Source organism: Mauremys mutica, chromosome 6, assembly GCF_020497125.1.
Source record: "Mauremys mutica isolate MM-2020 ecotype Southern chromosome 6, ASM2049712v1, whole genome shotgun sequence".
NCBI lineage: Eukaryota > Metazoa > Chordata > Testudines > Geoemydidae > Mauremys > Mauremys mutica.
Genome location: NC_059077.1, coordinates 98,406,610 through 98,434,536, shown reverse-complemented (window position 1 = coordinate 98,434,536; position 27,927 = coordinate 98,406,610). Strand labels below are relative to the sequence as shown.

The following is a 27,927-nucleotide window of genomic DNA, read 5'->3' as shown; positions in this document are numbered from 1 at the left end:
AAAAATACTTCCATAATTGTAAAGTTTTCCATTTTGAAGGGTTCAAAATGGATCCATTGTCTATTTTTTATCATTTTTAAAATTATTTTTAGCAGAAATTTTAATTAAAATTGATACATTCTATAAAAGCAAAAAAAACTATCAATGTCAAAATTTTCTGAAGAGTTTTTAAAAGACCATTTTTTAGTGAAATACTTTTTACGCAAAAAATTTTGACCAGCCATCCTCAGAATAAAGCTTCATGTTAGACAGGAAAGGTAACAACCTGGCTTGCTTGTTAAGGGCCTAGTCCTGCAAACACATATGCGTAGGCTTAACTTTACTCACAATCTAATTTAAATCAGACAAATTTTATGTAAAAAGTGAAGCATTGCATAAGCATTTCTAGACCACGGCTGTAGTTGGAAATGTTGAGAAAGAAACAAGAAAGAGCATTTGCAGAAGAACAAATAGGCAAAACCTCTGGTGCACGTGAACCTATTCAAGATAGTTGAAAATGTCAGCATGTTTCCAGACCATCAAGTTTTTCATTATGTTAAAAGTTTAGTCCAGATCATACTTTAATCTGTTTTCTTCAAACAATTGTAAATGGCTCAGGACTTAATATTAAAGAAATGGAAAAAAATATCAAGTCAGACATGATGAATATCAACTCACTGGGTTATAATTTTAAATCAAGATGGCCAACTATTTAACCAGGTTTAAAGATCTGTATATGAATAAAATAGAATAATTTAGTGTTTTGATAAATATCTAAATGTTATACCTTAATTAAAGTTTAACTGCTACTGTTTAAGGCTCTGATTCTGCAAAAACCTATGCAAGTGCTTTGAAATATTTGAAATATGTGACTCATCCAATGTAATTCCGTGGAGTTACTTGTGTATAAAATTAAATACATATGTAAGTCTTTGTAGGAATGAGGCCAAAAAGTGTTTTTTAAAATCTATACTATCCCCCAAAAAAGCATTCAAGAGATGTAGTCCCAGTATTTTGGATAATTAAGAGTAAAAGCTGTTTTTTACCTGCCAAAACCTTTGTTCAAAGTCTTTGTCTTGTAGCCACACTTTCAGAAGTGTTCATTTAGGCTTCAGTGTTGCATGTTAGTGTGCCTTGATGGACCCTTGTGCTCATGCAGAGACTGTGACTTCAGTAGGGCTCTGTGCGTTCACAAGGGTCCATCCACATGGCTCATCTTGTAGGCTTGGAGCCTAATGTTGTGTGTGTCAGTTTTGGGCACCCTGCTTAAGAAAAGTTATGCATATTGAGGATGATGACATCACTGCTAGCTCAGTGGAATTTTTCATAGAAGCAATGAACAACATTGCAGCAGAAGATGAATGGGCTGACTTCCAGAAAGCAAATTGGTAACTTATTAATTTTCATTTGGACACTGGAGTTGTCAATGGTGTTAGCACTAAAAGAAAAGCCATGGGTGGTGAAGGTAAATGGTAAAACAGTAGTGAGTTTATCCCACTAAAGGAGAATATTAACTTGATATATGGGTAAATAACAAACTGGAAAGATAAAATTTGTAGTAGTGCCAGGGAAAAGAATATCTGCCATTGGGTTAAAAGTGTCAAACTCTTAGTCTTGTCAAGAGGTGCACTCTTTGGTGGGGCAGAGAACCAAAACAAATGACAAGCAGCAAAGAGTCCTGTGGCACCTTATAGACTAACAGACGTATTGGAGCATGAGCTTTCGTGGGTGAATACCCACTTCGTCAGATGCATGCTCCTACCCACTTCATCGGAAAGCTCATGCTCCAATACGTCTGTTAGTCTATAAGGTGCCACAGGACTCTTTGCTGCTTTTACAGATACAGACTAACACAGCTACCCCTCTGATACAAAACAAATGGTGAGAGTTTGAGGACATCTTCCAGGGGATAGGGAGGCTCTCAAATGAGTACAGAGTATAGCTGAAAGAGCCTAATTGCCCCACTATTCACACACCTAGGAAAGTTCCCTTTGGCCTAAAGCAGAGAGGCACAGGATTATTGCTCTGGTAATTAGAATGAGAACCACCAAAAGTGTGGGTACACTTGTTAGTCACTGAAGAGAGAAAAAAGATGGACTCCTTCACTTATGTATAGACCTAAAAAACGATACAAAGATGTAAAAAGATAATATTTTCCACTACCTGTCGGGAGAAATTTTGAGGGATATGGCTGATGCCAGATATTTTTGTGTGCTGGATGTGTCGTAATCTGGTACCTATATCTAGAAAACATTGTACACATCTGTGCACATTCAAAACACCTTTGGGGGAGACTGTTTCCACAGACTGCCATTTGGATTGTGTTTTGTTCCCGAGGTGTTACACTGGATAATATAACAAATGTTTCATGATATTAGAGGATACTAAGATTTACAAAGGTAACGTTCTGATATGGAGAAAAACAGCAAAAGAGTATGACTAGAGGCTCTGGGGAGCTCAAGAAAGAGCAAGTGCAGCTGGGCTAAAGTTAAATAAACAAAAATTCTTTGCAACAGAAATAACATACCTAGAAGAGCAGCTAACACAGCAATGTGTCGTGGTTGAGGTCATCACCAACATGCCTGTCTCAACAGATGAGAGGGTACAAAGATTCCTTGAAATGGTGGACTATGTAGGGAAACTTGCGCCAAATCTAGCTGCTCAAACCAGCAACCTGAGAGCACTATTGTGCAAAGATGTCCAGTGTACATAGGCTGCCAGTCTTAATAAAGGGTTTGAAAAACTGAAGAAGATAATTAAAGAGGCCCTAGTCTGGAGGTACTATCACAGTAAGTGTAAAACTGAGATGTCCATAGATCCCTCCAAGGAGGGTAATGGCAGCAGTATGGTCAAAACTGGAGATGAGTGGTTTATGCGCCACGGGCGCTAACAAAAAACTGAGTATCAGTATCCTCAAATAAAGAAGGAGGCTATGGCCAGTCCATCGGTGTAAAAAGATTCATATTTTTATTTATGGGAGACCAGTGTTAGCTGAAATGACCATAAACAATGGTTTATGGTCATTTCAGCTAACATTGGTCTCCCATAAATAAAAATATGAATCTTTTTTATTACCGTGGCCATAAAGGGCTTGGTAAATATTCCCCCAAAAATATAAAGATTATTTTTTCAGTTGTAGATCAAATAGAAACCTGGGAGTGATTTGGTAGTTGCAGACATACTTTCTAGAATATTTGTCTAGGGGAGCAAATTCCAGCGCTAGCTTTTGTGCACGTCAGTTTGGTAAAATAACCTTTCTGGTCTCAGACAAAATGTGGACTGTAATTGCCAGAGGAACAGATCAGGATGAGAAGCTGCAGAAAGTGAATAAGGCTATTTCTATAGGGTAGTCAGAACAGCATGTTTCCAGCTTCTATGACCAATTAAGAGAGAAGCTCTCAGTCCTAGATGCCATTTTTTTGAAGGTATCAAGATGAAGATCCCTAAATTGTAATAGAAAAATATGTTAAAAAGGTTAAAAGATGCTCATGTAGAGATTGAAAAATCTAAGAGGAGAGCTAGAGACATTTTATGTTGGCCTCGAAAGAACAGCAAAATTAAGGAAGCTGCCATGGCTTGTTTCATATGCCAGAAGTACTAGCTAAGTCAAGCAAAAGAGCCCATGTTGGTGACACAGGAAAGATTTTTCTGCTTGGAGCAGAGTAGGCATAGATTTGTTTATGATGACTGGGGGAAAAAAACTATGCATTTGTTATAGACTGTTATTCTCACATCCCTGAGATAGCTTTACTAGAAGATACTACAACTAAACAATCTGTTTTTGCCAGCCATGGTATACCTGATGTGGGTCTACCCACATTTGGTTACATCTGACACTGGGCCGCAGTTCAGTGGATATGAGTTTAAGAAGTTTGCAGTGAAGTTTGGGTTTAGGAATGTAACCTCTAGTCCCCATTACCACAATCCAATGGGTTGGTTGAAAATGATGTTAAAATAAGGAAGTGCCTATTGAAAAATGCTGCAGTCTCATTGGTGGTGTTCTGTAATTTAACAATACCTAAGTACAGATCTTTACCTTTCCATTACAAAATGCACCAATGAAATGTGGTTTATTACCCGTAGGCATTTTATTTAATAGAAAACAGAGAACTAGAATGCCTGTAATGAAAAAGCTGATCTCAGAGGAACTGTAGATTTGCAGAAATAGAAAGAGATGGATAAAGCTATACAAAAAACTCAATATGTTTTGAGGTTCTGGGAGCTATCACTACTTCATGAATACAGCACAGTGAATGTTTCTGATGGAAATGAATGGTTGCAAACAGCAATGTCTTAGGAGGGTGTCACTCCAAATGGACATGTACTGAGGAGGAAACAGACCCTTTCCCCAGCTTTGAGAAAGGAAAGGGATGAGGGGCACTGAGTTTGTTGTCTTGCCCAAGAAGGTCTCAGTTTGGTAACAGCCACAACAGATCCCCAGGATATAATACTGCCAGAAAAAATAGACTCACTGCCTCCTGAGAACAGTAGTACTTATGTTCAAGGGAAATCTGCAAGTCCAAATGACAGCTGAAGACTTCTCAGAGATTGATAGAACACAGTTAGTAAATTTAATTAGGTTGGTTATAAGTGGAATTGTGTGTTATGTAAACATTTAAATTATAATATTCTTAAGTTTTGGCTGGCAGAGGAAGGAAGATTGGTATTGGTAACTGTACCTTTAAGTGGTTTAACTTCCCAGACAGGTAGTCTGAGGGGAGGGAACTGCAGAAGTCCACCGTATGTAATGCAGAGGCAGCTGCTAAGTGGCATCACTCAGTAAAAAGGATCTCTTTCATGCACTTCGGGCCTACCACGATTACTGATGTAGGAGTCATTCAGTAGGAGATCAAAAAATATGACTTGTGCGCCATGGTGCTTTCTGAAAGCGTCCGTCTTCTTTCACTAAGGGCTGGTCTACACTGGGGGGGGGTCAGTCTAAGATACTATTTGCGTAGCTGAAGTCAAAGTATCTTAGTTCGACTTACACGGCCGTCCTCATGGCAGCAAGTCGACCTCCGCGGCTCCCCCGTCGACTCCGCTTACTCCTCCTGCTGTGTTGGAGTAGGGGTGTTGATTCGGGAGTTGATTTATCGTCTCTAGTCGAGACGCAATAAATCGATCCCCGATAGATCGATTACTACCGCCGATCCGGCGCATAGTGTAGACGTGGCCTAACAAACCTATCCCAGTGTCTTGGTTACTGTGTTTGCAGCAGCAATTTGAATGCTGTCCCATTGTTTGTCTAAGTGGGTAGTAGGAGGGAATGGGAATAGCTTTATTTGGTATAAGTGATGTGGTCTGATTATATTGAGTTGCAATTCTCAGACATCAAATTACCAACTGAAAGACGTTCAAAATGAAATGGTGGTGATCTAAGTGCATATGTACTCATATCAAATGAATAATTCTGTACTGTTACTTCATGCAAACCAGTCCTCTTCCTTTTTAGGTTTCTAAATAACTTTGAACCTCTCTAATTTATGATCCTTGGCATCATTTGTTAGGCATGTATCAATTCAAGTTCAGGGCCTCCTTTGTTTTATTTTATTTTTCCTTTTTGTTTAGCCCTGGTCTACACACAGCCCCTGGTTCGAACTAGGGTACGCGAATTCAGCTACGTGAATAACGTAGCTGAATTCGAACTACCCTAGTTCGAATGACTTACCGTCCAGACACCGCGGAAGCGAACTCCGCGGCTCCAAGGTCGACTCCGGCAACTCCTCCTGCCGCGGTGGAGTACCGGAGTCGACCGCGGCGCTTCCGGAGTTCGAACTATCGCGTCTAGATCAGACGCGATAGTTCAAACTCCGAGAAGTCGAACTCGCCGCGTCGACCCGGCGGGTAAGTATAGACGTGGCCTTAGTCTTCAAGCACTGGAGGCCGAGCTATGCTACTGTTCAATTTCTCCATGCTGGTTCCAGATCTGGCAAATGTTTTAGCATGTTTATCTTTGCTCCTTTGGGTAGTACTATTAAAATCAATATGATTACTTATATGAGCGAAGTTATACAGATACTTAAGTGTTTGAAGGGATATGGGCCTCAGACAAAAAAATGTAAAGCTTGAGATGACTTTATAATATATTGTTTTACATTTAACTGTTTATAAATCCACATTTCCTAAACTTTTTCCTAAAGGAAAAGTTAAACAGGATGGCTGAAATGCTTCTGAAATCAAAACTGGAAAAAAATCTTAAAATGGCAAACTTCTCACCATGCTAATTACAGAACTGTTTTTAAGGTATGCAGTTTGCTAGCATATGAAATTTTACATAATAGTTTGTAACTGTTATTCTCAAAATAGCATTTTGTGTCCCAGCACATGCATTCTTCTTTATTTCTTTGATACAGTATTTCCCTGGAATATATTTGCACTGAGAACCACAAGTAAAATAATTTAAAACAAGCAAACAAACAAACCCTGGCCAGCTCAGATGTGTAATTAGTTAAAATATGAACCATCAATAGAGACACTAACTTGATTATGCCCAGATTCTGACCTCAGTTACACAGGTAAGATGGAATAATTCAGCATTCGGTCCTGCAAGGTGTTGAGTACTTGGTAGTGGGCCCCAATCCAGCAAAGCATTTGATCACGTGCTTATTAAGTGCCTTGCTGGATTGCTCATAAAAATGGAGGAGTAAGCCATAGAAGATCAGAGTAACAAGACAGAAATGGGACCAGTTTCCCTGTAAGATAGAAAGGACAACCTTTCTCTACTTCCTTGTATTGCCATTGGGAGTTGCACTTGCATCAAAGGGGACAATTGGCCTTTCATTCTACAAACAAGAAATGATAGAAAATTTCACCATATGATACAAATAGAATAAAACCATTAAAAAAATCTGAATCTTGGATTAGAAATTTCTCTTGTGCTTCAATGATAATGAATGCCTGGGTCTTAGGTAGTGCTTTTCATCCATAGATCTCAGAGTACTTTACAAAGGAGTTCAGTATCGTCATCCCCATTTTACAGATGAGGAAACTTAGGCACAGAAAGGGACATGACTTGCCCAAGAACACCCAGCAAAGTAATGGCGGAGCCAGGGATTGAGCCCAGTTCTCCTGTCCCAGTCCAGCATCCTATCCACTAGGCCATGCTGCTTAGCTATTAACATTTAAATTATACTAAAGTTTGTAATGCATCAGTAAGGCTAAGGCCCTTCATTTTCAGTTTTTATTTTGTGTAAAATGTTCCAGGAATTTATCAGTGTTCATTACAAAAATTAATAAAAAGGTAAAAATAGTGTAAAAATTAACTCAGTCGTTTTCTGGGTAAATATCAGGGTTAATATCGTGGGAACGGGAGGACAGAAAAAAGCAACAAATAGAGAAAAGTAAGAGTATTGAAACTAAAAGCAGTTTAATGCTGTGGCTTATTTAATGAACTGTACATTAACAGTATGTACACATATGTTTGTGTATCTTCCACTACATTGCCTCACTTTAACAGACAGGTAGACTAATTTATTATTAACATAAACACGTCTACATAATGTAATTTTATTGGATTTTCTTAACATCAGTATTTTCATGTACATGAATGATCCAAAATTCAGGTGAAAATCAGTAAAAAACTGAATAATAGCTTTTGTAAAACCCAGGAATTTTTCAGTACATAGTAGTAAGAGCTGAAAATGAAGGGCCTTAACTATGGCATATTCACTTTCTTTAATCAAAACTAGTCTTTTTAAAAGAGTTCCAGTCATGTTATCTTTATGTAGGCTTAATGCAAAAGATACCAAAATCAATCCATTTTTCAGAAAGCCATAATGCAGGAGCAAAAGTATTTATATAGGTTTTTAAAATAATTTTCTAAAATTGAATACTGACTTTAGTAGAGACAGTACACAATTCCTGGGGCATCAAAAATTCCAGCTAGTTAACATTATCTGTGTACTTACTTTTGACTTTCTAATATTGCCTTATGGGTTTTGTCTTGATTAGAATAAAAGGTGTGTTGTTAGAAGGTTAGCTAGCATACTCTTACTAGCACATTCTAACACTCTAGCATAGACAAGCCCATGTAGACTATTAACACATGCCATCTGGCCAAGATGAAGCCTACTTAGCAAATTTGTCTAATGATACACCTTTAAATCTTAGTCATGACAAACCCTAACACACTAGGTAAAAGAGAAATCCTTGCTGAACAGCTGTGGTCTCCACCAGTTTAAAATAAGTTATACTGTTAACTGCTGCCTTATCAAACTGTTGGTAAGGTGTAAGGAAAGTTTCTGTTATCTCCAATATTATATAGGAGTTCAGCAGGGCTGATCACATGTAAAGTTACGTGTGTAAGTAATTTCAGGATTGGGGTTTAAGACATGCTTCCTGCTTCAAACAGCTTAAGGTTAATTACCATGTGGTATTAATATTTTCCAGATTGTATCATATTTTGCCACGTTCTCAGGATGATTATGGCTCAGATTCAGTGCCCACAAATCAGAGATTTCAATAAGCAAGGCTCAGGAATTATTTCAGTAAACGTAACACTAAAAGGCACAAAATAAGCCTTAATTGTTTTCAGTATTAATGATCCATCTCCCAATCAAATCTGCAATCAGTATAGTAGTAGATGTTAGCTATACAGTATCTGTGGGCAGGTACTCTGTTTCTACACACTGTATAGTGCATATTTTGAAACTAACTTAATTTTTTCGACAACTGTTATGGGATTTGTCTTGCCTGTCTGCAGTTTGATTTATTGATTGTCCAATTAATTTAATTTAGCTTGCTGTCAGGATGCCTTCAAAGCATGTGTTATAGTTGCCTCTATTATCTTTTGAAGTTAGATGGGAGAACTAAATTTATCCTTTTTTCCTCCAAAGAAAGATTTTTTTTTTCAACAAATTTCCAGAGGTGTGTTTAGTCAGATTCCTCTGTGAGCCATTCACTGTGAGCCGAAGTGTTGTTTGCCAGTTAGCCTTTATACTCAGTGAGCAATTGTGCTAGTAGCACAAAAAGCGGAAAGTGTTTCCAGACTAGTAACCTAGTATAATGCAAGACGTCTGATTTTAACTGAATCTTTTTTTTTGTTGCTTTCTTTTCATTCAAGACATAACCATTCTTCCTTTATATTAAATCAAATGCAATGAGTAATTAAGCACAAAAAGACAGTGATTTCATTTTATATGCAGTGAACTACCTATTGGAGCATATATGAATGAGCTTTAGAAGTTCTCCTTTATTGAGAACTGAGGCACACACCAGATTATACAACTAAAAGCTATTTGACTTTATCTGAGTATTCAGTTACCCTCACACCTATTGAAATTTCAATTCCCAACATTAAAAGAAAAGAACAGGGTATTTTTAAATCTGTATAAAAAGGACAGCAGCTTTTTCCTCCCTGAAATTAGAATAAGGAATGATCCAACGCTCACTGACACCTCAAGAGAAAACTCGTGCTTGCAAATCATGTAACCATCAAATGTGCCAGCAGTTATTGATGTCTGCAAATGGTGGACTATGGATAGTGACTTCTTTTGGATTTTGTCTCCTTTTATGCCCCAGACAGGGATTTAATGCCCCTAGCAAGAAGTTGGTGGGGTGGGGGGAGGAGAGGAATAGGGGTAGGGAAGAGAGAGCTTTTCAGGGCCAGCTCCTGAATCCCGCTACCTGGAGAAATTTGCTTTCTTTCCCCACCCATTTTACAGGACTCTGAGCTTCTGTCTGAAATATACCCAAGTAAATATAAACTAAAAATGATGTGAGGAAGTGTATGCTGCATAAGTAGAAAGGCCATTAAATGTAAGGTTATAAATATTCTCTCTCTGAAAATCCTACCATTTTGTTATGCTTTTCACAGCTCCACTTCTGTTATCTGTTCCTTTCTTTGTGCCTTACTTCATTCTACTTGCTATGTTCACCTGACTGTAGGCTTCCATCTCTTCAGGACAAGAATTTAATTTTATTTCATTTCTATAAAGTTGGAGCTATGTGAATGTTAATAATTTTGTTTATAATAGCTCTTCTATGGAACTATACAAGTAACTGATTTTTTCCATAAAATATCAGTAGATCTTTAAAAATTAATAAACTCAGCATAACATTGGTGTGCACAAAGCTACCAAATCTGCAAAATAATCTACAAAATAATCATGACTGAAAAATGTGTATCAGTGTCTGCTGCATAAAAAGCTGCATTTCAGGATGATAACACTCAAGAAAGGAGTGATGGCTAAAAGAGGGCAAAACCTTCCACAGTGCACTCATTCAAAGCACTTGAGACAGATAAACAGGTGCCGTCTAGACCTTCCAATTTGTTCCCAGAGCTTCAATCACTAGCGCTATTATGAGACAACTGTGTTCCTGAAAAACATTCTGGGCCTGATTCTGATTGCACTAATACCAATGTAAATCAGGAATAACTCCACTGAAATAAATTGTTACACAGATATAAAACTGAAAGATAAAGTTAGGAGGCATGAGATCAGAATCAGGCCTGTAGTATATTAATATGAAAACAAGTACTCCAAGCATCCTAACTGGCTTCAGAATTCCCATGTCCATAAGGATTAAAAGTTTCTAGGCCCTTTTTATACAGGTTTTGCAAATGCACTTGACAATTGTGAATAAACACAATTTAAACTTGTTTGTGGCTGAACTGAGTTCCAAGATGGCCTCGCTCTAATGCACTTTAGCTCCGTTGATGGTGGCTAGCCAAACTACAGCAGAGCCTGCTTTCCCTACAACTGCATAAAATGGAGATGGGTTTGAGCTGATACGGATCTGAAATTTGGAGTGTTTGGCTCTGGAGTTTTGATTCAGGCCAATCTGTCTTAAACACTGTTGTAAATACCTGTCCAGGCATGACCTTAAGATAAAGCAAGGTATATTCAGGACAGGTATACATCAATACCCAGAATGCTTTTCTGTTCTAAATTTATCACAAAGCTCTACTTTGGGAACATACCTTTTGGGAACAGCTGGCAGATTGCACAACAGGGATTCAGTCCCTAGTGACAATGAATAGCAATAATTTCTTTTACATTATTTTTTTAAAACATCTATCCCATGCATTAATATTTATGTACATCTCTGGGTGTACACATTTTTAAGAGTTAAAAGCTTGGCACTTGGAAGTGAAGGAGGCCAAAAAACAACAACATTGAACAGTCTTAAAGAATTCAAACTGGGTTAATTTTTAAATTAAAAGTTCTGAATTTTCTGAAATTTGTGACATTGAAATACAAACTTTTTAGTCTCCCTCTGTATCAAAATAATCTGAGTTTCAAATATTAGATATTCACAATGCACTGCTCAGGAATAAGCTGCAGACCACAACTTATTTTCAAAGTTTATTCAGGCAAACAATTTTGAATAACTAGTACAATTTTGAAATTGATCTCTCCATAAAGAGTTGGAAAAAATGGACGGTATTAATCAGTTAAATTATTAAGTACAATGACTCTGTCCTTCTGTAATTATGCCAGTAAAGTGTCCCAAACTATGTGAAAGCAGAAAAGTGGTTGAAAAATATGCAAACAGGCAATTCAGAAAAATGTTCATAACAGTCAAACACTCACTGCAAAAGGCCACATCCTTCTAAAATTCTGTGAATTTATAAAGTATTACAGTGAGCTTGCAAGTTAATACATTACAAAATATAGTTTTCAGATACTTGAGGTGATTAAGTCAATGGCATTACTGATAATTTGTGAAAATGTATTACATCTTGCTCAAGATGCCAGTGGTCAAGTGGAATTGTAGCAAATTTGTTACAGATTTTATATTTCTTCTGTGTTTTTCTGTTGCTTCTGTGGGCTGTTGAGTCATGTTTTTAATTAAGATTTTATGCAAAGCTGTCACTGACGTGCTCAGGTAAGTGCCATCAACATCCCCGAGCTGTCAGTTTCAGTTTAAAAAAAAAAAAATCTCCCAGAAGCTATTGCAGCTTCTGTTGGGTGTTGCACTACTGTGGTTGTGTGGATTTTATTTTACCTCTTAGACCTAACTGGCTCTGCATAAAAGTATGCCAGTAGGGTGTTCTGAATCTAGCTCTGACTGCTGTAACCGGGCCAGTGAGGAACAATGAACATAAAGAGGTTTTTGGATCATATAGCTAGCCTAAAGTACTATAACAGCTACTTATGTTTCTGACATCAACATCTTAATACAAAGCTTACCCACATGTGTGCGCAGTCAGACGCAGTGGTAGCGAAGCATTGCTTTCAACCTTCCTTCTTTGTATTTGTTCATTTGTTGAATCTTTGATGTCAGAAAATAGAATACTGAGAGAGGAGTGGCGGTGACACTCTTGGAACAGGAACAAAAATGTAAAATACAGAACAAAGCTCCACCCTGGCGCAAGGAGTTTGTTGTAGGGAGAGACCAGCGTGCTTGATTAATTTTCAGTTTGTCAGCATGAGGCATTGTAGCTGCATATGCTGTACTGTAAGCAAGAACCTATTGGACAGTGCACTAAAGATGCTTTAATAGTAATATTTTACATGAGTTACAGTGCTTTCTGTCCCGAAGGATCTTTCCAACCACGAAGCACACTTAACTTTATACATATAGCTCCACTAGGGTGGAGGAAAGCAGTCAAGCAGTACTGTACAACACTGGAGTGAGGAGGGCCTGAGCATTTTTTTGCCAAGGACTTTTTTTTGCGAGGAACACAACACAACCCCCCTACTCTTGTGAAAGGTTTGATGATATGGTCCCTTCTGTCCAAACAGAGCTGACAGAACCTGTATGTGCAATACAGATGTGTGAATACCTCAAAAAAACTCCACAAACATTTTCTCAAATAAAAAAATTGAATACATTTTGTCTATGTTTGTGTTTGCTTTCTGTGACTACTATAACAGAGTTTTACTGGCAGGAACGTTTATGGATGCAGCAAATTTAGAACAGATATAAAATATTTGCAAAATGCAGATTTTGAACTCAGATGAATGTGCACACCAAAAACCTGATTCTAAAGAGTTGTGCTTGTCCATCTGAGGAGGCAGAAACATGCCATGTGATCTCTGTATCCTGTCAAAACTAACCAGTGCAATTAGTTTTGAACATCAAATGCTCTCAGTAAATTGATCACAAACCTTCTATGGACCAAGCATTTTTCATACAATTGGGGGGGGGGAATAATACCTACTAATGAATAAGAGCATTCATACTAGGTCAGACCCAGGGGCCATCTAGCCCAGTATCCTGTCTTCCATCAGTGTCCTATGCCAGGTGCCTTTAGAGGGAATGAACAGAACAGGTAATTATCAAGTGATTGATCCCATCGCCCATTCCCATGTGTCTTACTGATATGTGTCTTCTTGACAATTAACAAAAAGAAACTCATTGAATAATGTAGTCACTACAAATTTTTTGCTCAGCTTTAGATTTTACATTCACATCCCAAAGACCCAAAAGTGCTGATCCAAATAATGTTGAATGTATCTACCTTAGAGGGATGAACGATTCATTTGACTATGATGGATTTTGATATACAAAGAACAAATTTTCTTTTATTTAGGGCCCAATCCTGACTTAAATAAGTAGTCCTTACTCATCTGAGTAGTATTGTTGAGTTAAAAGTGACAGCTAATAATAATACTACATTAATTAATTAATACCTACTTCGTAAATGTTGACAGGATCCGTTCCTCAATTTGTTTTTGCAGGGCAAAATCTAAACCATTCTAAACTCTTCTTGTTTTGCCTAAGGAATACTACACAATATGAACCATAGCATCTCAGCGTTGTCTTGCCCTTGTACTACTGAGATAGAACAAAGTAATAAAAGGATGGAATTTCAGCCTTTAAATTTCTTTGTTTTCCCTCATTTAAAAATTAATTAATCATGGTGATAGTTTGTATTTAATGTCAGTGAAGTTTTAACTTTTATATTAATGTCAAATGAAAATGTCCTTATCTTATTTTAAATATGAGTTATTGACCAAACTGTGTAAATATGCAGTAAGGGAGTTTTTTAATTACTGGTTATTCATGCATAGTCATGACTGGATAAATCTGGTTAGTACCATGATCAGGGCCGGCTCCAGACCCCAGCGCGCCAAGGGCAGCGTGCCGCGGGAGGGCGGCAGGCAGCTCTGGTGGACCTCCCGCAGGAATGCCTGCGGAGGGTCCGCTGGTCCCGCAGCTTTGGTGGAGCATCCGCAGGCGTGCCTGCGGGAAGTCCACCGGAGCCGCGGGACCGGCGACCGCCAGAGCGCCCCCCGCAGCATGCCGCCCTGCTTGGGGTGGCGAAATTCCTAGAGCCGCCCCTGACCATGATCACCTATGAATCATGGTATTACTTTAAAAATATGTTATGAAATGTGCAACTGTGCATATATGGCAGAGAATCTTCAAAGACTAATACAAGTGTTGAAATTTTAACTTACAGAAATACCTAATATACCTAAAGTACTAGCCTGTATAAAAGAAATGATTTCTGAGAACGATAGTTTAGGTGCACAAAAATGGCATGAGCATCAGTAAATCTGTATTTCGTTGTGCTCTTGGTACATTGCCATATATTCATCTTGTACATCAAAGTTTCAGCCTATAGATTTTTATAGTCTCCTGGAAGTTCTGCAGTTGTTTAAAATAGTATGTGAGCTATAGCAGCAGTTATGGCACAGTTGTAATAGAATAATGCATACTGCTGGTGGGAAATCATATGGAGACATTGTGAGAAGGTATGTTGATAACCTCCTACACCATGGATATACAGTATGAGGTGCTTAAAGTAGATAAAGTACTAGCTACAGAGAACATGAATCCTCATTCTATAAAAAAGTATCCTAGGAGATACCAAACCTTTTAAGTTATATTTTAAATAATGCTGCATTTGTAAGCGATTCTTCATGACTGGATAACTGCAAGTATAAGTTCATTATTGGAAAAGGGTCAAGTGTATAATCTTGGGGGGGGAAATCTTAAACTTTTCATTTAAAAAATTGCAAACTTTTCTATAAAAAGGAAAAGAGAAAATTTACCCATGGTATATTAGATATGGTGCTGGAGTAGGACTCAGAAAACTTAGGTTTAATTCTGTTTTCTGCCACTGACCCACTGGATGACCTTGGGCAAAACACATCACCTTCCCATGCCTCAGTTTCCCTTCCCATTTTCTCTATTTAGGTTGTAAACTCTTCAGGGCCAGATCCATCTCTGTGTGCACAGTGCCTCACATAATTTGGCTCTGATCTTTGTTGGGGCCTCTAGGTCCTACCATAATAATATTTCCAGTAATCAGATTTATAATCCAAATAACAGAAATATCTAGCATGTAACAAAATACATTACACTACTATAGTTCCCGATGATAAGGTCAGAGAGCTCAATGAGTTCATTCTATTCTTCAGTAGTAACCTCTGTAATATTGTCATCTTTTCTTAAGCTGTTGCGTGTTTTGTTGCTGTTTTTGTGTTTGCTCTTGGCAAAATGGTTTGATTAGGCAGTCAGGAATTTTTGTATTATAGTTTATGAAGGGAGACTGCTTTAAAAAAAATGTGCATGTTGTTGTTCTGTACTATGGCAGAGGTTTTATAAGTGGTGTTTTTTCTTATAAAAGTTTTCAGCGACTGTATATACACACACACAAGATTTTTTGCTTTCCTTAAGCATCCACTGTATTTCACATGAGAATGGTATCTAGGAATGGCATCTTAGAAAGATTACCTTTTTATTTTTTGTCAAATAGAGCAGACAGAGTTCCAAGAGTAAAATGATTGGAATTAAAATTATTTGTTTTATACAAGTGATTTTTTTACTCTGTGTTCCTTGACAATTTACTTCTTGGTTAAATAAAAAATGTTGGTCACTATCTATAAAGCTGTAAATGGTCTGGGCCCCAGATATCTCAGAATTCACCTTCTGCATCACTATGACAAATGAAATTACTGATTCTGATTTACTAATGTGTTGTTCATTGAGTCATCGCTGTCTTCTTTTCTCCAAGAAAATATGCCCAACTCCTTAACCTTCCGTTATAACTTAGGTGCTCACGGTGGTGTCCTCTTTTACCTTATGCAGCAGCCTCCAACAGTGATAATCTCCTTATATAGTATGATTACCAGTAGTGCACTCAGTGGGCCTGATTTACCACTGTGATACTCCAGTTTTACCCTGCACTTTACACAGCTAACATAAGTAATATGAAATTATTCAAGTAATACTTCTAAGAGGTTTTTCTGGGAGAAGTATAATGCAGTAAAGAGACCAGAAGGATTTAGGTACTTGAGAAAAGGGCAGATGCTGTGCAGAATGTTTTAAATCTGTATTTGTCTTGTTAAATTTTAAAATCTGAGACACAGCTTGTTCTCATTTTGAATAAATTTTGGAAGCCTAATGTAGTGTTTTTGTGTAAGGAAATATGCTTCATTGTTTTGTTTGTTTTTCTTGTTTTGTTTTTTTTTCAGGCAAGAGCAGGCTAGTGTTCTGTATGCGAACATCAGCTTAGTGGAACCAAGATTAATTCAGCCTTATGAACATGTTATTAAAAACTTCATCCAAGAGATCAAACTTCAAAGCATGGAGATGGAAAGCTTGGCCATAGCTGTAAAAAGGTACAGGGGATAGTTCTGAATGTCAAACGTGTGCAGTTATGCAGTTGTGAACTTCACCACTTATTTCTGTAGTACAGTGTGTTGGTTAAAGTTACCTGGTTTTAATGGCAAAACATGTTGAACAGAATATTTTCATTTTTAGGATATTAAACTGACAAGTTGAAAGAATCACAGGGTTGTTTTTTTATACAAACCAGACAATTTGCAAATTGCAAATGACTCTGTATGTAATTACTTACACTTTGGATAAATTCTGGGGTCAGTCTTGGATCCAAAGGCAGGGTAAGATCTCAGATTTTAATAACTAAAAAAAAAATTGGTGTTTTTTTTCTGTTGTTGTAACTGTAACTTTGAATACACGACTGTCATTTGCTTTTACAAATATTATTTTTGTATCTCCAGCTTTAAAGAGAGTATTTAGGTAGCATGTTTGGGTATTGTACAGGGAGTCCTCGACTTTACGACCTTCGACTTAGGATGAACAACATTTACGACGTTTCTGAATTGACACCCTGATTCAACTTACGACAATTGGTTTCAACTTTACGACACTTGGTACCGCAATAGAGTGGATTGCGATTCCAAGTTACGATGTTTTGACTTATGATACACTTTTCAGGAACCAATTGTGTCGTAAGTCCGAGGACTGTGTGTATCTTAATATTTGTAACTATATCATATTGGCATATTTGTATACTACATATTAAAATTCCTATATGTCAGGGAAGCTAAAAATGATTTTGTTCTAAAAAGTGACTCTGCAAATGTTATCATGATGTTCCCAGTTCATTGTGTCTCAATGAACCCAGACTAAATTTGCTCAGAAACTTTTAATTTCCAGTCCTGCAAACTCAGCCTTGGCTTTGAGAGTCAAGCTGATTTCTTTCCTTCTTGTACATCATCTCCAATAATATCGTAGAAACGTAGGACTGGAAGTGACCTTGAGAGGTCATCTAGTCCAGTCTCCTGCACTCATGGCAGGGCTAAATATTATCTAGACCATACCAGACAGGTGTTTCTTTAACCTGCTCTTAAAAATCTCCAGTGGTGGGGATTTGAAAACCTCCCTGGGCAATTTATTCCAGTCAGAGACGTCTCTTGGTAGGGCAAATCAGGGCAACTGCTCCAGGCCCTGCGCTTTGGGGGGCCCTGTGGGCCAGTGCTATTGGCTGGTGCCGTCAGTCTCGGAAGACATAGGCGCAGGAACTAGTAGTGTGGGGGGTGCTGCAGCACCTCCGGCTGCCGCCCCCACCCCATGCCCAGGGTCCCAGCTGCCCAGCTGCGATGCAGAGCGGGGCCCCCAAGCCGACAAGGGCTGCTTTGTTCTGGGCCCCACATCCCCTAGGGACAGCCTGATTCCAGTGCTTATGTAACACCGACAGACCTCAGTCATCAGCAGGCAGGATCTGACGTTTAGTGCATGAGCCTCTACTGCATGAGCTAAAAGCCACATGGCTGTTAGCTAAGGCTGTAACAAATTAATTAATCTCTAAGTGGTCTTGGTGCCACTACATGGGATAGAACACCACACCCAGGAGATGTGTTGGTTACAATTAACCACCCTGACAGGAATTTTTCCTAATGCTCAACTTAAACCATCTTTGCTGCAATTTAAGCCCCTTGCTTCTTGTCCTAGCCTCAAAGGTTAAGGAGAACAATTTTTCTCCCTCTTCCTTGTAACAATCTTTTATGTACTTGAAAACTGTGATCATGTTCCTTCTCAATCTTCTCTTCTCCAGACTAAACAAACCCAATTTTTTCAATCTTCCCTCATATGTTATGTTTTCTAGACCTTTAATCATTTTTGTTGCTCTTCTCTGGACTTGCTCCAGTAAAGGCTCCAATAAAGGTGCTACGTCACATTTGGACTGATATGTAAACTTATGCATGAATGGTCATCATCTTCAAATGATTTCCTTGGCTAGGTAATCTCAGATTGTCAGTGGGATGGCACAGCAGTAAATGAAGGCAGAATTTTGTTCCGCCACTGAACCTGAAACTTTAAATTAAATTTTATGTATTTTGGACAATATGTGAGAAGGAATTGAATAAGCCATATCAGTACTGGAGTGATAATAGTAGTTAGACAAGTAAAAATATAGCTTTTCCGGTAAAGTGAGTTAAGATGACTAAATGTATATAGGGCCTAGATCTATTGAGAAGATGGTGTATTTCTTACATAGTCATTTTTCAGAGGAGAATTTCACTTTAAAGATTTATTTTAAAGGGAAAAATATGAAACCAACTTTCTTCTAAACAGAGCATAAACATCATAGCCTTTTGTCAGTACTGCCGTATCCAGGGGCGGCTCCAGGCACCAGTGCAGCAAGTGCGTGTCTGGGGCGGCGAGGTGAGGGGGGGGGGCGTGCCGGTCGTCATGAAGGTGGCAGTCAGGCTGCCTTCAGCTGCGTTTCTGTGGGAGGTCCACCAGTCCCGTGGCTTCGGCGGCAATTCAGCGGCGGGTACGCCAAAGGTGCAGGACTGGCAGATCACCCGCAGAACTGCCACCTAATCCGCATGACCAGCGGACCTCCCGCAGAAACGCCGCTGAAGGCTGCCTGACTGCTGTGCTCGGGGCGGCAAAAAACATAGAGCTGCCCCCCGCCGTATCTATCTTTCAGCCACTTATAAAATTGTGACATAATTGCCTCTCATGTTTGGCCCATGTTTCAACATATGCATGTGTATGTTTGAACTGAATAGGACATGTATTTTTTTCTCAAATTTTCTTTGAAGCAATGGAGGACTCATTAGAGAATATTCATGTTTAAATCTTAGAGCTCAGGATAAAGCAGCAATACAGCTCAGTGAGATGGAGGAGGAGATGGATCAGCGGATACAGGCTGCAGAACACAAAGTCAAGAAGGAAGTGAGTACTAGATATTCCCAGCATTTCATAATTATCAGGTTACTCCTGCCCCTATTGAAGTCAATATTGACTTTAAAGGTGCAGGCTTCAGGCCCCAAGTACAGAATATTTCTCATATTGATTTACAAATGTCTAAAAGTTTATGGAATCACATTTTCCAAATAATCTTATAGGGAAGTACTGTTGTTTGGTTTTGATGCCTGTGGATCAATACAGGCTGTCACTGAGCAATATTTCCGTTGAAGTCATTTGGTTGAATGTGGGCCGTAGAATTTAGGACAGACTTAAGGTTACCAAATGCCTGAATATCATAGAAATGTAGCACTGCAAGGGACCCCAAAATGTCATCTAGTTCAGCCCCCTGTGCTGAATTAAATTATCCATCCATATCCTTTTCTTTTAGAAGCATACATTTGATGCTGATGAGGAATGTAATTCTTAAGGAATGATTTGCACCATGAATGTTCTAAAAGCCATCCATTTCCCCTGCATAAGTGGGGGGTTTGCATCACCATTTAGATTTGTTAGGCCTAACAAAAATACTTGGACAAAACTCCCATTGAGTTTAAGGAAGGATTGAGGGCTAAATGATTCTCTAGACTTGCATAGGCCTGATCCAAAGTGCACTGAAGTCAATGGAAAGACTCCCATTGACTTCAATGGGCTTTGAATTTTGCCCAGGAAGAGGATAAAACCTCCCAAAGGACATTTTTTCATTTTCCTCACAAAACAGATTGGCTGCTTATGTGTAAGTAATAAATTGCAAGACACAGTGCTCCTGTGTTGTTGAGCGGGGAGTGAAAGGGATTGACCACTGAATGGGACACAGAATGGAAGGATGACATCCCCCGGGGAAAGGGTCTAATCAGTAGTACCAGTGCCCTAAATTTTCCTGTCTTTACAGAGTTGTGTACTGATTATTGTTTGAGCTGTTTAATCTGCTTAGACTTTCCTTCCCCTGTTCATGCACAATTATTTTTTTTAGAGATTCCCAGAAGAGGGAGAGAAATCCTGTCCCTATTGTAGTTAATGGGAATTTTGCCATTGTCTTCAGAGACTTCAGGTTTCACCCATTATCTTAATCCAGTTGCAACCTTGATGGACTGTTGGAAGAATCCTTTTCTCTTTATTAGTTATGAGAAGATATATTAGAACCCTAAATGAACTATGTAATAAAAGGTAGAAAATACAATAAACTACGTACTCCTTGTGATGGGTTGGATCACAGAAACCCCCCTGGGAGCTGCCACCTGATGGGCCAAGACTACTTTTGCCCCCTGCTTTCCCTGCCAACTCAGGACTCCAGCACCCTGTCTTGCTGAGCCAGACACTCCCGTCTGCTCCAACACAGACCCAAGGTCTGGATTACTTGCCCCAAAGCTGCAGGTTTACTTGAAAGCAGCTAACAGAAGTGTTCCTGTCTATAACACTCAGATGCCCAACTGCCAATGGGGTCTAAACCCAAATAAATCCGTTTTACCCTGTATAAAGCTTATACAGGGTAAACGCATAAATTGTTCGCTCTCTATAACTGAGAGAGAGATATGCACAGCTGTTTGTTCCCCCCGCCCCCGGTATTAATGCATACTCTGGGTTAATTAATAAGTGAAAAGTGATTTTATTAAATACAGAAAGTAGGATTTAAGTGGTTCCAAGTAGTAACAGAGCAAAGTAAGTCACCAAGCAAAATGAAATAAAATGCGCAAATCTATGTCTAATCAAACTGAATACAGATAATCTCACCCTCAGAGATGCTTCAGTAAGTTGTGGTTTTTTTTTCTCAGACTGGACACCTTTCAGGCCTGGGCACAATTCTTTCCCCTGGTACAGCTCTTGTTCCAGCTCAGGTGGTAGCTAGGGGATTCTTCATGATGGCTCTTTGTTCTGTTCCACCCCTTTATATATCTTTTGCATAAGGTGGGAACCCTTTGTCCCTCTGGGTTTCCACTCCCCTCTCCCCCACACTGGAAAAGCACCAGGTTAAAGATGGATTTCAGTTCAGGTGACATGATCACAGTCACTGCAAGACTTCATTACCCACTTCCCAGCACATACACATACAGGAAGACTCACAGGTAAAACACAGCCATCTGCAGACAATGGTCCTGGTTAATGGAAATCATCAAGATTCCAAACCACCATTAATGGTCCACACTTTGCATAATTACAATAGGCCCTTAGAGTTATATTTCATATTTCTAGTTTCAGCAACAAGAGTGATACATTTATACAAATAGGATGATCACACTCAGTAGATTATAAGCTTTGTAATGATACCTTACAAGAGACCTTTTGCATGAAGCATATTTCAGTTACATTATATTCACTCATTATCATATTTTTATAAAACCATATAGATTGCACAACGTCACACTCCTCTTTATCTATATAACATAATGTTATGTTAAGCAACTAATATATTGAAGTAGGTTTACATTTCAATGTAAAATATGCCTAAGAACAAAAATAAAGTTAAGATGGTCTAACACATGCACAATAAATACATCAAATAGTTTTTATTATTATTTATTTATTGTTTAATTTTTGTAGGCTACACAATGTACTTGGACCAGTCTGCATACTGGAAGACACGGCCCCTTTCACCAAAAGGGAGCACATTGTTATAATAAGCTGCCAAACACTCATTACCACTTATATCATTCATGGTTATTTGATTGGTTAGTAGGTGAGAAGATAAATTATATTTGGATAAATATGCTTATGTCATTGTCCTGTAGTATGTTTACTGTAAATACTCATTTTGTAATATAATAATCAGTGATTTATCTATCAGTTTCCTAGAGGGGATAGAACACACATGATGACATCAAGGTCTCAGGTGTGAATTCAGTAAAATGGTGTGTTATAATATGTTTGGCAAATGACAATGTAAATCACAGGAAAATAAGTGGAGGATGGGCACAACTATATATCCTGCTGGGAAGATATGGAACATTTACACGTAGGAAACAAATACATTACTTCTGGAAGAATTTCCTCTCTGCACACACAAATACATTGCAATAATAAATAAATAAAATGTAACACTCTCAACAACCATTATGTGTTCAACAGATGAACAGGAAACATGTATCAAAGGTCAGGCACAACAAGCCATTGCACTTGTGCACTCGTGCTGTCTGCTACATATTTCCGAATGTAGATTGTAATTTTTATCTTAATACAAATCAGTCTGTACTATGGGCTAAAGAGTTCTAACAAATATGAATGGATGGACTAAGAATCGGATAAATGACAGTGTTTTGGGACCACTGGGGTGAAATCCTGGCAACATCAAAGTTAATTGCAAAGCTCCCATTGACCTCAGTGGATATGTCTACACTGCAATTAAAAACTCCTTAGCTGTGGTGCAGACATTTGGACTTACGGAGCCTGCAAAGGGGGAAGGTCCAAGAGCTTGGGCTCCTGCCTGAGCCCAAATGTCTACACTGCAATTACAGAACCCCTTAGTCTGAGTCCCACAAGCGTGAGTCAGCTGACACAGGCCAGTTGCGGCTGTTTAATTGCAGTGTAGGTATACACAGTAGAGCCAGGATTTTACCCCTGATACCTAAGTACCAATATCAAGGATGGGCTGTAACTTATTTCTCCTATCATTCTTTAAATTACATTTCTTTTACATGTTTCTTTCAGTTCATAGCTCGACATATTTTCAAAAGGTAAAACGCCCCGAGAGCAAATGTAACTTGCCGAGATATTTATTTTATGGGATTGTTCTAAGCCATAAATCTTAGTGGCTTCAGTGAGCACACTATTGTTTCAGACAGTGTGCTGACTCACACCAGTGTGACACCTTCCTCCATATGATATCTGTATTTTGAGTGTTCCCTGCCTTCATGTTTTCACCAGGAAGGCAAACAATTACTGTACAAGTCATACGTTAGGAATCTGTACAGGTGTCAACAGTAGGAAAATCCTGCACTAGCTGGACAAGTGATTACCTATATTGCTATAATTAAAACACACACATACCAAAGGCTCTTTTATGAAAAGAATTGCATTCTGAGTAAAGTTTCGGTTTTTGTTCCTTTCCACAAATAAAATCTGGCAGCTCTCTTAAAATCTTCATTTGCCAATGCTGATTGTTGTGACACCTTCTAGTTTGTAGTGCTCAAGTCAGAGAGGAGGCCTGCGGTGAGTTTAACATTCCCATCTACAGCTCTGAAAGCCTGTGTAAACCTTATTGATTTAAACAAACAAAACCCCAGTAATCCACTTGGACCAGTGTTCAGACTAAAAACCTTCCTGAGTCCCCTACAAATTAAGATACTGTCACCATCCTTTCTCATACTCATACCTCCCCTTTCCTCCCCTCCAAAATGGGATAAAAGTATTGCTTTAGTTGTATCTAGAGACACTTTTCAGTTTCATTGTGGACACTGGCAACATTGAAACAAGGAAGTATGACATGAATTACAAACAAAGAACTGTCGCACAAATTTATCTTGGGAACCAGCGTGTGATATTTTCTGAGGGGAGAAGGGAGGAGAAAGATTATTTTCTGGGACCATATGTGTCTTCTGTGCAAATCACAGTCTGGTCTAAAATCCAGCTGAGTCCACAAAACTGGGTTATGGTTGAATTAAGTAACATTGGTGAACTGACCTGAAGTTTTACTCCAATCTGCTAAACATTTCTCTTCTACAAATACTTCAGATACTACAAATGGGGCTGTAATAACTTGAGAATTCAATTCAATGCCCATTTTAGTCAATTGAAAGGCACCTATTGACTTTTAGTGTTGGATAAGACCCTTAATCGAAAGCCAAAGATATGTACTTCAAGGTAAAAGGAAAATGTTTGGCTTTACAATAATGAAATGTTTAATACCTTGGTGACTGAGATTTTAAAGAAAATGTTTAAACCTGTGTTTTGACTGTTAATAAAATACCAAATGTTACAGGAGAAGCGGAAAGCTGAAGAGGCATTAAATAATCTCAAGCGTCAGTATGAGAATGAAGTTGGTGAACTTCAGGTGACAATAAAAAAACTTAAAAAGGTGGGTAGCTTGGACTTGTGCCCAGAATTCTGTGGATGCTACAATAGGGCCTGACCTGGGGGGATGCTAAGTGTTTCTTCCAAGGTAGCTAATGGGAGCTAAGGGTGCTCTGTCTTTTGCTGTAAAAATTTTCCAGATAATGTGCATCATTGAATGGCAACTTGAAAATAGTGTTTAAAATTGTGTTGACTAAAATACCCATTGCCGTTGTCCTTGAATCCATTCAGTATAGTTTACTGAAATACTTTGCCAAGGGACCTAACTGCTAGCCAAATAATATTACCAAATGATTGCTTATGATTATCAAGAAACTGGCATTTTGATTACCCAGTGGCAGTCTGGAATTTTATACATTGGAAAGAATCCAATTTATCATGTATAATTATTTGTAGTTGACAGAATCATAAAGGGGTGAAAAGGACCTAGTATCATAAGTCGTCATATCCATCCTCTTTGCACTGTTAGGTTTATCTCTACTTTAATATTCCTAGCTCTGTGATTAACATTCCTAATATTGCAGAGAACCCCAAATCTGAACTCTCAGTGCAGGGACCAGAATCTGAATTTTGCAGTTGATGCGTATATCTGTGATGGGATAAACTAGAACCCCAGAACTGACTGCTCACTTTGAATATTTGAAATTCAGATTTAGGTTTTTGTGGCTGGCTTTGCTATAGCTCTTAGTAACATTATATGTGTCTTTCAGCAATATGAATCCTGGATGTGAATTGCACTCCATTTTCCTCTTTATTATCATTAAATCACACTTACAATTCCACTGATACTAATGGAAGTTTCCTCTGAAAATGCTGTAGTTCTCTTATTTTTTTACTCTGTAGAGAATTGGGGCTAAATGAGCTGGGTAGATATGCACAGCTCCACTGAAATCAGGGGAACTACCACTCTTATTACCAGCAGAGGATCAGACCCTGGTTTGGTTTCTTGTGTTGCAAAATGACTGTTAACATTTCTAGCTAAATTCTGTAGAACACACTTTGAGAAATTTTCAAAATATTTTTTCTAAAAATGAAATGATATAAACTAAATAATTTGGAGGTGGAAATTTCTTATGTGTACACCTGGAGAACTCATGTATTGTAAAAGACCTTTCGTAGCTTGAAAATGCACATAGGTGTCTTTCAATATAGCCCTTGATCCAAATGACTTTCATTGACTTAAATGGGCTTTGGATCAGGCAAGCATGTGTTTTTAAAATTTGCACATTTTATTTGCTCTTTCAGCTGGAAGAACAGTCAAAGAACATAAATCACAGAGAAGATTTGGCTGAATTAAAAAAAAGAATACACGAATTGTCGTGGGTAAGAGCTGATTATAATTTACATACAGAAGATGTAGATTCACTTTGTACTTTCTTCAATACCGATTTGTTTTCCCACTTCAGAACTGGTATTAGAATTATGAGGCTAAGAGACTGTCCTTTTTTTTTTTTTTTTGGGTAAAGATATTTAAGGTGGGGTGATTGCTTATTCTTGGATAAAGAAAAAATAATTCTGTTTAAGTAGATATGAATTCTATACATACCATTTATTAATCATTTGAAATAGGATGGTGTCATTTTTGTGTATGAGAAACTGCAAAATCTGAAATTAAATTGAGTTTTTGAGTGTTAGAACTATGGAATGTGCTTAACTTTAAGCATGTGAGTAGTCCCATTGGGTTAGTTAATTAACATTTCTAAAGTTAAGTGTGTATTTAAGTGCTTTTGCCTACTTCAGAGATTTTGAGTGTCAGTCTTAAAGGTTTACCTTTTGTAAATTAGCTTTTCATAACTGGCACTTTTAACAGTTATATTCTTAACTCTATCAAGATTTTTATATTGTTACTGTTTTTTATTTGATTTTGATCTTTTATATTTTAGTATTACAGCACTTCATTATTTTGTGAAGGCAGCTCTGTTGCATAAACTTCATTTTTTGTTTTTCTTTAGGAAAATCAGAAACTTAAAAAAGATCTTTTAGAAGCACAGACAAGTATAGCTTTTCTTCAGAGTGAATTAGATACTTTGAAAAGTGATTATGCAGATCAAAGTTTGAGCTCAGAAAGGTAAGTTACTTCACATTATAAAATTTTTATTTGGGGGGAAAATAAGTTGTTTTGTGTATATATTATATATCTAGTCAGTAACAATTATTTTAATAGATCATAATTGGCTAGTACATAGGTTAAAACTGATATATTGCCACATATCTACTGTTTACTTAGTAGGCTATAATGGCTCTGATAGAGCAAATTTTGGGCCTGATCTGGAATCCCTTATTCATGCAAGTAGGTTCACTGACTTCACTAGTGAGTAAGAACAACAGGGTTGGGCCCTTTCTTTATAACTCCATTTCAGTGAAATACCCTTGTCTGTCATGGTAAATAAGGCCATGGAAGTCTTCCAAATCAAGGGTGAACCTGTGAAAACAAAAGCTACTCTGGCTATTTTGAGACCTTTCACAAGAAATAAAAGTTAGGGCTAAATTATGCCTCTCATGAGGCTGAGCAACATTGGAGATGGAAGCCCCAGTGACGGTGCTATAGGCGTTATGCCTTTGAAAGGCACAGTGGCTAGTGGGTGATGATGTCTTGCTATACCTATCCAGTAGGTTTAGTCAGGGTCCGCTTAGTGCAGAAAAGGAAGATCCATAAACCCATTAGCACGTCACTCAGAGATTTACCTATTGGGCCATCAGCACCACTTCCTTCATTCCTAAACACCTGCAGCTAAATTATGACTGGCTGCTGGTGGGAGAATAGGGACTCCCTTCTGTCGCTCACCTGCCACAACATGTTTAAAATGGAGCAGTAGTAATTTAAGCCCCAATCATTCAAATGGCTGTGCTGTGGCACACTCTTGTGTGGTCAAAGTCTCATTGAAGGCAGTAGGGCTCTTCCTGGGAGCATGAATGTACCCACATGCTGTCAATTGTAGGATTGGTCCTTTAACCTTTAGAGTACATCAGAGTTAAATTAGCATTAATTTCTTTTGCTAAATCCGCCTATAAAATATTTGTTGAATCCAAAGTATTTTGTACACACAGCAGGGATATAGACAATTTTTAATCTTTGGGGAAGCTAGAGTTACAAAATTATAAAATAATAGCTGTTGGCTATTGCTTAAATGAATAGTTTGGTATCATGACTAAATTTGTCCACTTTTAATAAAGTGAGATAAATGAACTTCTGTTCCAAACGCAGTGTTTCCATTATTAATGAAATCCCTGGGTTGTGAGGGAGATTAGGAGGGGGCTGGCAAAAACCACCCAAGTCCCTGATTGTCTATGTCCATGCATGCTGGCCAGTTTTGAAACTTCTGTACCTCTTGGAATTTCCTTGTGGGTGGAACCCTGACTGTTCACAAGGTGCTGGCTTTTTGTTTCCACCTGCTGAATTACATTTAGAACAAGCTAATGAAACATTAAAAACATCAGTAATACTGTTTTTTTTCACATCAGTAATTATCACAGTTGTCAAAGTTGACCACCATTGGGAGAGGAGGTGGTCTATGTGATTGTGAATTGGATGGGAAGCATTTG

At 38.2% G+C, this 27,927-nt stretch overlaps 1 protein-coding gene across 1 annotated transcript in view; it reads left to right on the top strand.

The window, feature by feature from the left end:
- RASEF (RAS and EF-hand domain containing) overlaps positions 1–27,927 on the top strand; it is a 50,624-nt gene that overhangs the window by 2,177 nt on the left and 20,520 nt on the right. The window contains exons 2-6 of the mRNA XM_045022476.1: positions 16,353–16,499; positions 19,278–19,368; positions 24,293–24,388; positions 25,630–25,707; positions 26,337–26,452. Coding sequence (XP_044878411.1) covers positions 16,353–16,499; positions 19,278–19,368; positions 24,293–24,388; positions 25,630–25,707; positions 26,337–26,452 — 528 coding nt within the window. The remainder of the gene's footprint in view (positions 1–16,352; positions 16,500–19,277; positions 19,369–24,292; positions 24,389–25,629; positions 25,708–26,336; positions 26,453–27,927) is intronic.